The sequence below is a fragment of the Ammodytes marinus genome (genome assembly GCF_949987685.1).
Source record: "Ammodytes marinus genome assembly, chromosome: 4".
NCBI classification, from domain to species: domain Eukaryota; kingdom Metazoa; phylum Chordata; class Actinopteri; order Uranoscopiformes; family Ammodytidae; genus Ammodytes; species Ammodytes marinus.
In genome coordinates this window covers 5,732,061-5,742,442 of record NC_137233.1, presented here as the reverse complement: position 1 = coordinate 5,742,442, position 10,382 = coordinate 5,732,061, and the positions used below count along the sequence as shown (strand labels likewise).

General features: G+C 40.5%; 1 protein-coding gene across 1 annotated transcript in view; it reads right to left on the bottom strand.

Annotated features, from left to right (window-relative positions):
- The window catches only part of dennd6a (DENN/MADD domain containing 6A), a 20,138-nt gene extending 15,320 nt beyond the window's left edge, over positions 1–4,818 (bottom strand). The window contains exons 1-3 of the mRNA XM_080026028.1: positions 4,477–4,818; positions 2,902–2,940; positions 2,730–2,772 (exon numbers count right to left, since the gene is read on the bottom strand). Of these exons, the coding sequence (XP_079882154.1) occupies positions 2,730–2,772; positions 2,902–2,940; positions 4,477–4,701 (307 nt within the window). The 5' untranslated portion in view covers positions 4,702–4,818. The remainder of the gene's footprint in view (positions 1–2,729; positions 2,773–2,901; positions 2,941–4,476) is intronic.
- Between the last annotated feature and the right edge of the window lie 5,564 nt (positions 4,819–10,382).

The following is a 10,382-nucleotide window of genomic DNA, read 5'->3' as shown; positions in this document are numbered from 1 at the left end:
ATCTTCCTGAGTACAGCCGTTCCCTCTGACTAACAGTCAACACAAACACACCTGCAGACATACACACACCTGTAAAATACACCCCTAACTCACCTCACTACCTCCTCAGTCTAGTGTTAGCTTAACAACGTAAACAAGAGGCTGTTATATTAATTGGATTTTCTAATTTCTGACTCTCTGTGAATGCCCCTTGACAACTCAGGTGCTCCGGTGGCGTAGTGGATAGAGCGTGTACCATATCTGCTCCGGCCTTTGTTGCAGTGGTCGTGGGTTCAAATCCGACCCGTGGACCTTTACTGCAGGTCATCCCCCCTTTCTCCCTCTCCCCATTTCAACTCTGTACTATCTAATAAAGCTTGAAAATGCCGAAAAATAATCTCTAAAAAAAAATTGTGCATACCGTGTTAAGCTACTTTTGATAAACACTATTTACTGAAAGAGCACAGTTCAAGCATAAAGGTTATCAGATAAATGACGGAGCTTGAATGTCTCTGTCCAGGCCTTTTTCCTTCAACACTCTATTACGTGTGTGACTATAGAGTAGTGTGCATCACCATGTATGTCTTTGGGGAGGCACTGTTTTACAAAGCACATCATTATCCTCTTACAATCTTATATTTGTTTGGTTCAACCTTTCCCTTCAGATCAGGCGCAAACACTTTTGCTTTTTGATGTGTTAAAGGAGCAGTGTGTAGATTTATTTGATTTTTTTTTTAGAAAAGGCTTGTGTAATCACTTGAAAATCCACCATCTTATACTGCCATGTTTCCACAGTAGCACAGAATGGACAAACTTAACGGCCTTACACAAATTTATATATATAAATCCTGCCTATGTACACACACACACATTTGCGATGTCAGAATGGGGCAGCCTTAAATGTTTGGGACAATTTGTGTAACTAGAGACCAATCCAACCTTCACACTGACTCAGCGATTTGTCATCTGTCCGGAGGTGAGAAAGTAAACAGGCCGGGTGTCAACTTCCTCCATTTGCTTTCATTTTTCCTTCCTTATAAAAACTAGTTCCGTCACTTTGGATGTAAACAACAAGAAGTTTTCTTTACTTCCTCCTACCCCCCTTTCGAGCGTAGAGAGTGTGTCTGTTTCTTTTTTTTTTTTTATTCATCTATTATGTTCTAAATAAAGACAAAGCAATCAAAACACAAGGGCGACACAATGCATCTAAATTCCAGGAGAGAGACAGTCTCAAAATGTGCTCCAATTATTCATGAACTTAAATGATCATTTCATCTCCTTTCTTTTCTACACAGGCCTGCTCTTTTCAATGGGGATTTTTTAGTTTTTTTATAGATCAACAGAGTTTAAATGGGGAGACAGAGAGAGAGGGGGGGGATGACCTGCAGTAAAGGTCCAGGGGTTGGATTCGAACCCGCGACTACTGCAACGAAGGCCGGAGCCAATATGGTACGCGCTCTATCCACAACGCCACAGGAGCGAAGAGCTATTGACACTTTTGCCTTCCGATGTGTGTAGACAAAACGTCGTAGGAACTTTTTACCAAGCATAAACCAGCTCTTAATCCGACACATAACGGTGAAATTATAATGCGTTCCATTTATATCGGAAGTCGGAGAACAGAAGTTTGGAACTGGGAGTGACATCACATCTTGCGTTCCAGTTGCACGAGTCGGAAATTACAAGAAAGCATGAATGTTTGACTTTAAAAAATCATCTTGGGTTAGCCATTGTTAGCTCTGTGATGTATTGAGTGCATAAAAGTATCGTAGCAACATATCGACAGATAGAAAATGAGCAGTGCCATGTGTACAGGGGTGTTAAAGTGACACAAATAGTGTGTATACATGTCATTTTAATTTTGTTGTTAAAGCTTTTTATCTTGTATGATGTATTTCTGTTTCATTTGATTTCAGAGACAGTTGTTCTGTGTGAATGTTTTTGCTGTGTTAAAAAAAAAAAAAAGGGGGGCGCCCTTAGCTCAGTTGGTAGGGCGTCCCCCCCATGGGCCACGGCCAGCAGCGGACCCGGGTTCGATTCCAGCCCGCGGTCGTTCTCTGCATGTCACTCCCCTCTCTGCCCCATTTCTACTCTGTCTCTACACTGTCAATAAAGAATAAAAATGCCAAAAAAATATCTTTAAAACATAAATAAAAATAAAACAGAAGAGCGAAAATGTTCTGTTATCAAAGTGTTCCCTGTTGTTCATTTGCTGAGCAGCCATGTTGAATATTGAAGTCTATATTGGCGCGGCTTCTCCGAGTTTCCAAGTAAGAATTCCCACCTCAGGGGGCGTTCAAGTTTAAATTTCCGACTGGGAACTTGGAAACTCCGACTTCCAAGTTCAACCGGAGCGCAGCATCAACTCAAGTCTTTTTCCACAATGATCTTATTGTCCCGGTGTGTTCAAATACGCAAGAAGAAAAAGACCCATGTGTTCCAATCCCCATACTTAACTTCCCTACTATTTAGTATGCCAGAAAAAGATTTAGGATGTCCCAATACATGCAAGTCAATTGTAGTGTGCTGAAAATACATAAATTCCCCACTAACTCTGATTATATTTTGCAGTACTCGTCTTTATTCTTGACATTTCTCGACATAATGAAAAAAAAATTCTTCCTCGCCTGATTTTTTGTCTCTCCTGTGGCCCTAAAACTCTTCTGTGCTTTAGTATGTAGTGTAGTAAAAAAGAAAAACTATGTGATTTGGAACGCAGGGAGAGTTTAAAATTCTAGAATGGAACGTACCTGAGTTGGAGTCAGGAAATGAAAGGTAGCAGATGCTGGTTTTCTGAAAGAGAAAAATAGATTTAGTTTTATTATTACGATGTACAAACTTGAAAAACTCCACCGTGCTCTGAACACCACGTAAGATTTATTTTTCATCGTTTTATCAGTTTGTGAAGTAAGTCCGACTCACCTCTTTCTCCGACAGCTTGGAATGATGAGGATAAATAACCTGGAAGACAGATGAATAGAGTTACCACACATCAATAAACTACACACTGGTTCTTTTTCAACACAATTTTTTTCAATTTACCAACATTTACTTGTTTTCATTTTCAATGTCACTGGGTCCCCTTTCTGTAACTGCTATCTGTAAGTTTGCAGCACTTCTTGTTACAGTCACAACCACTAGATTACAAAATATAAATTCTTAGAAGTAAGTGTTAAGACATAAAGCTGACTCCCAATTCTGATTGTAATTATAACCCGTTATCAGTTTATTGATCATGTGAGAACGACAGTTGTTTGTGTCCAGCGGGATTCAGTTGCCAAGATGCCCTGTTGTTCAACCCCTGAATTGAGTGAGTGAGTGAGTGAGTTTCCGTCTGAGGAAGAGTTTAAATATTTTCAACATGTGGGGCGCCCTTAGCTCAGTTGGTAGGGCGGTCCCCCCCCCCCCCCCTCCCCCGGGCCAGGCCCAGCAGCAGACCCGGGTTTGATTCCTGCCCGCGGTCGTTCTCTGCATGTCACTCCCCTCTCTGCCCCATTTCACCTCTGTCTCTACACTATCAATAAAGCATAAAAATGCTCAAAAAATATCTTTAAAATAATATATATATATATTTTCAACATGCATATGGTCACAGTCTACATTATTACTTTTGCATTATCACTATTTAAAAGCTGTTTTCTTATAGGCATGGGGATTTTCGATGGTACAGTTTCACATCAGATATCACAGTGGATTCTAAATGTACTGTATTTTAGAGTTTCCGCATATTATTTATTCATTATTAGTTTGTTAAATGTGTATTACTTTAATTTAATTTTTTCTAAGAATGTGTGTTTCAAACAATTTCGTTGATTTTCTTTCATGAATAAAGAGGGAAAAACCTCCTGATCGAAGTTTTAAGTAATTCATGCATGAAGGGGTTTTAAAGAAAAGTGTGAGTCCATGTGATGTACCCTGGAGCAGACTGACTCCAGATAAGATATAAAACACACACACACACACACACACACACACACACACACACACACACACACACACACACACACACACACACACACACACACACACACACACACACACACACACACACACACACACACACACACAACCCATGATCAACAGTCTCTGCTAACGAATTTGTTGTAACTACAGTCAAGAAACATAATGATGTAACAATGGCATTTAAGTGTAAAGAATACCTCAACACACACACGCACACACACACACACACACACACACACACACACACACACACACACACACACACACACACACACACACACACACACACACACACACACACACACACACACACACACACACACACACACACACACACACACACACACACACACACACACACACACACACACACACACACACACACACACACACACACACACACCTAAACAGAGAGGTTGTGTTAGTTTGTCCCAGTCCAGGAAATAGCCCGAGCCTTGAATAACTGCTAACATAAGCATTCTCTTCCTGCTGATGCAGATAGAGGAGTTTTTACTTCTTTAGCCTGGCCCTTACCTCCACCGCCTGTCCCAACTCTAGATCAAATCCCACCACACAGATGCAGTGTAGCCAGGTGGAGAAGCGGTCCCAGGGCAGCAACACCGGCTCATCTTCGCCTCCGGGCCCCGGGGGGAGAGTGATCTCTTCGGCTGGAGAGATGCTACAAGCGTCCTGGTCGTCCAAATCCTCTGGCTCTTCGACCTGTTCCCCTCCTAGCTCCTCCGGGCCTTGTATATCCATGGCGACGGCCCCCTAAACAGACACTCGATTACCGCTGCTACGTTACGTTACGTTAACGGTCTTTCCTTGAACAAGTTTTACGAGATAAGTTTAAGGGAATGCCCCTCAGGTAACAACAACAGGAGACGAGCAGCGGTTCAGAAAGTAGCCACTACACTAGCACTGCTAACACAGCAAAGGAGCAGGACGTACGTAAAACGTGCTGACGTCAGGTTCTAACGTCATCACGTAAGACCGTCACACGCGCTGAGTTGTATTCAAGTCAAAAGGTGGCTCCGTAACACAGGGAAATAAATGATAATACATCTAAAGAAAGTCATTGTTCATTAAAATTATGAGATGTTAAGACCCGAATTGAAATTTTACTAAGAAAACTTTTGAGCTCCACATCAATTTCATTGCCAACGACTGTTATTGTTGTGCACAATCTTGAGCCACTCTATATTAACAACAACATTAGCCTCGTTTGACTAGGAGCCGTCTTGCTCAGACCGCTCAGACCCGCGCAATTATGACGCGCGTCTTGCTGAGCGCTCAGCAAGAATGCTGCAAAAATGCCGTGCGCTCAGCAAGACGGGCGTCATAATTGCGCGGGTCTGTGCTAGAAGGCTCCTACTCAAACGAGGCTAGTGACTTTTTTCTGTTGCACTTTACTTTACTTTATTAATCAAAATGATGAGGCATGAAGCTAATTTGAAGGGATTGCAAGTCAAAGCACATCAAAGTGCCATTTAAGTATATCAAGCTCCATGTTCTCAATGTTTACATGTTAGTTTGTCTGGTTGTGTTTGTGTCTGTTGTTGTGTTTTGTTCTGTTGCACTCTGTGTAAGAAAGCAATGATGCACTGTGCCCAAGACAAATTTCCCCACGGGGACAATAAAGTTGAACCTAACCTAACATAACCTAACCTAACCTAAGTACAATTTAAATTAGCCAAAAAAAACATTGCTGAAGTCATCATTTTGACTTCCCCAGAATCACTACAGAGGGATTCAGCTGACTCTCTTTCTGTGGTACCAGAGGCAGTTGACAGCACTGGTGGACCTTTTATTCAACTTCATTCAACCTGTTACTGTTTTGGCAAAGCAATGCTCTTCTCCACCCATTTTTGTTCTGAATGTTTTAATTGTTTTTTTTATCTCTTTGTAAGCTTGTTGTATATTTGCATTGTATATAGTGTATTTGTAATTCCTAGACATCATTGAAAAAGAGGCTCACCCCTTAGTTTATGTTTCGAGGATAAATAAAGGAAAATTAATGAATGAAATGAAAGACTATGAGAATTAGAAACAAATATTAGTAAGAAATTGAGGAGCTTTTATTGACAAATGTGCTGCTCTTTTTAAGTGATGATCTAACCTTGTGTTTGCCAATTACTTTATTCTTTATTTGGCATTTTCAAGCTTTATTAGACGGTACAGAGTTGAAATGAGGAGACAGAGAGAGAGAGAGGGGGGATGACCTGCAGTAAAGGTCCACGGGTTGGATTTGAACTCGCGACCACTGCAACGACGGCCGGATGCCAATATGTTACACGCTCTATCAACTACGCCATCGGAGCGCCCCATTCTTTGTGTTCATACAGTTACATATTTGTCATGTATAAAGATAAACCATATCTGCCCCTATTCTGCTGGATCCTGCCTCCTTCCCCTTTAAATCCCAGAGAGTCTAATTCACTCCCACGATCGCATCATTAAATAAATTACTTCTCCAATTACAGCCAGTCAGGAGCAAGTCAGTAAATCAGCTTTATCTAAGTCCTTTAGACAAAGCCCCATCACTGTGGAAGCAGACGGATGAAACAGTGTGTGTGTGTGTGTGTTTGTGTGTGTGTTTGTGTGTGTGTGTGTGTGTGTTGTGTGTGTGTGTGTGTGTGTGTGTGTGTGTGTGTGTGTGTGTGTGTGTGTGTGTGTGTGTGTGTGTGTGTGTGTGTGTGTGTGTAAGTGTTGAAGGGGGCTCACAGTGGGAAGGGATGGACCCCCGTTGAACCAAGTTGTGTCACAAATCCACCTGATTATAGGTAATTTTGTCTGAGCATCAAATCAATTGAATCAATTTCCAGTATTGTAACTTATATTTGCTCAATTCCTAGAAACCTTTAAAGCACGAGTACGCCATGTTAGTTGTTTATTTTATTTTCTCGTTTGTTTTTGTGTTCTCTTTTTCAGTTGTGTTTCTTAAAAAAAATATCCAAAAATAAAGAATTAAAAAAAAAACAATTTTTAGTCAATCAACTGAAAATAATGTCAAACAGTAGAATAAATATAAAACAAAATCATATATTCAAGATGACAGAACTTCCCATTACATCACTGAAGCTTTAAAACACAAAACATCCTAAATGCTGAACTAATAATCTAAGACACTCCAAAGCAATGTAACAAAGTGCTTCAAATTCACTTAAAAGCCGGATCAAGGCAGGTTTATTTGGCTATGGTGGAAAAGGGGAATTAGGTAGGAAATTAAATAGAATGGGTGAGATGGGCATGCAAGCAGATCGTTTAGCTAAAAGTAAGTTTATAATGGAGTTTGTTACATACACACAATGGGATCGAACCGGGCTAAGAAGCTAAACACAGTAAGATGCTGTTAAATCTAAATAATAATGAGACTGTTATCTCAGTGACAGCTGGCTCCCTGATCGCTCTGCGGGGAGGCATGGGATGGGCGTAGATACTAAGGGGATGCATGGGATGGGCGTAGATACTAAGGGGATACAGGGGATGTGTCCCTCTCAATATTTAGAAGAGGTGAATTTGTTCCCCTCAAAAAAAAATACCAGCCTACTGTACATTGTTATTGGCCTGAATTTAAAAGGGTTGGTTTTCGTGGGATGAAAATGCAGGAATTCTGACAGTCACAGCTGTGTTTAGTCAATGTTAATTTAGCTTGCACGATGCCACACTACTGTTTAAAGTCCTTCAGTAAGAATATATAACATACGGTGAATGTGTTTTTTCTTCCAATTACCTGTGTACAAGGTAGCTAGTAGTAGTAGCGTAAAGTATCAGGTTTATTTTGCATAGTGGCGTGAAAAAAAAGGTGGAAAACCTTTTATGACTTTTAGATTTAAATGTTGGTGCCCACGGCTTTATCAATAAACACAATTACAAGGATAACATATAATGAACAGAATATGTATAAATAGGGGGGAAAAACTTGAATAACTCACAATTTCAAGGCCTTTTTTGTGAAACTATACGTTTTGCGCTGTGGACTAACGTAGCTACAGTATTACACATTTCACAGTGAGACTGAGTGGTTTGGATGTTGACAGTCTGTCTGTGTGTTTTATAGTTGCTCAGACCTTGTCCCGTCCTTCTCTCTGATATATTTGGATCAGAGTGATAATCAGTTTGATCCCAAAGTGAACCCTGCACCACCACCAACCCCCAGGCCCGTTCACACCTGCCAAACTGTCAGCAGCACTCATACAGTATATATAACCATATCCGTTGTGTTAAAAGAATAATCATTTCCTTTTCCATGAACAAGATTATGGGTGGGGCTTTTCCCCTATACAGTTATAAAGTGTCTGTCTGTCTGTCTGTCTGTCTGTCTGTGTGTCTGTCTGTCTGTCTGTCTGCCTGCCTGTCTGTCTGTCTGTCTGTCTGTCTGTCTGTCTGTCTGTCTGTCTGTCTGTCTGTCTGTCTGCCTGCCTGCCTGCCTGCCTGCCTGCCTGCCTGCCTGCCTGCCTGTCTGCCTGTCTGTCTGTCTGTCTGTCTGTCTGTATCTTTCCAATTACATTCAATGGGGCTTTATTGGTATGGAAAAACAGGCAAAGTTATTGCCAAAGCTACTGAGCAAATATGGTGGTATATCAATCCATCCATCCATACTCCATTTTGTGAAAAAACTTGAATGTGAATGTGTTTCCTTCATTTTTTAGAATAAATATTTGTATCCCTTCCTGACCAGTTTGATAGACTATACACCCACAATTCAGCTGCCTGTAGTTAATACTATACAACAGTAGTAATTTTTTGTTCATGCAACTATAATCTCAATAGTAGATTTATATTCTTTTTACGCCACATAATAAAGAAGCAGCATATCTCTCCCACAATAGAAACTCACTCTATCCCTTTGTGAACTGCGGTTTGTGTGACTCTAAACACAACAGGAAAAACATTAACAATAAATTATGAATGTTTTTTGTTTCATCTCCTGTTACATGATGACTGAATTAACCCAGAATGAGTAGCAGTGAAGTGATGCATTGTGGGTATTTTAATCCCCCTTGCTCTACTGTCCCGTCATCCAGCATTGATTTGGTCTCAGCTGTCGTTTTGGGACGTTTCTGGGGCCATAAGCAGAATTTGATCTCTCCCCACGTCAACCCCATGCACCCCACTCTGCTGGCCCAGTACGAAAACCAAGTCACAACGATGGACACAATCATATGATGCAACTGTAAAATATTGCCTTTTGGTCAATTTTATTTTTTGTTGTATTTCTGTTTTGTTTTTGTTTGACGTTTTGTATGTTGTGATGGTGCAGTTGTTTGTTTGTTTGTTTGTTTGTTTGTTTGTGTGTGTTGAAAAAAAATACTGCCATAAATATATTGTGGAAAAAAAATTGTCTTTTTGGTTTCATATGTTGTAAGTGATACTATACTGGAAGGTGATAGTAGTGGTAGTATGAATATGGTATTACATATTAGTATGGTTATATTTATGTTGAAAAGTATCAAAACAAGAGAACATGTATTTAGGACAGAAAACCAACTCTCTTTCTCTCCAACATTGTTACTAAAATGAAATCAATAACTTCTAACTTTTGGGAGTACAGTCCAGCTGCAGCCCCGGAGAACACTACCATGGTGGGACAACAGTACCCAGGCGGGACGGAAGTACTGTGGTGGGACGGAAGTGGTGTGACAGACGTGATTTTTGACTATTTAGCTTCCATGACATGTCTGCTACGTCACTCACTTGCCCTAACCCTAACCACCCAGCTGTGATGCCTGAACCTAATCCTCAAAACAATATAAATAACACAAACTTAGTAGTAGCCTATCGGTCTGCGGTCTTTTTATTGTTTGACGTGACCTACTCAAGATGGCCGCCGCGGTGTTCCGTCAACCGAGTGGAGCTCAACAGCGCCGTGGCTAATCTAATGTTCTATCTATACATATTCTAACCTCTTCCTGTCCCCTTGGCCCTTGCCCTAACCCTAACCACCCAGCTGTGATGCCTGAACCTCATCGCCAAAACAATATAGCCTAAATAACACAAACTTAGTATCGGTCTGCGGTCTTGTTATTGTTTGACGTTGTTTCCAATTTAGCAGTTTATGACGTAGCAAAAAAATAGGCTACTCCTGAGGTATTTGTCTAAATAACGTTAAAACACTTTTTTTTTAAGCTATAACAATGGTTACTGACATGTCGAAATATTTTTTTATTACGTTTATTTGTCTAAAAAAAGAATTCTGAGGTAACTTCCGTCCAACCACAGTACTTCCGTCCCGCCTGGGTAGTGTTCTCCGGGGATGTAGCTGGATACTATTGACTTTTGGTCCAGTTAAAGTTAAGTTTAAGTTTAAACCTGCAGTGTGTAGAATTTTGGGTTTTATTTCCTAGCAGATTTTGTAGAAAGTAATTATAATATCCATAAGTACATTTAATTTAGTGCATAATAGCTGAAAACATTTTTTGAACAGTTTTTTTTTCGCT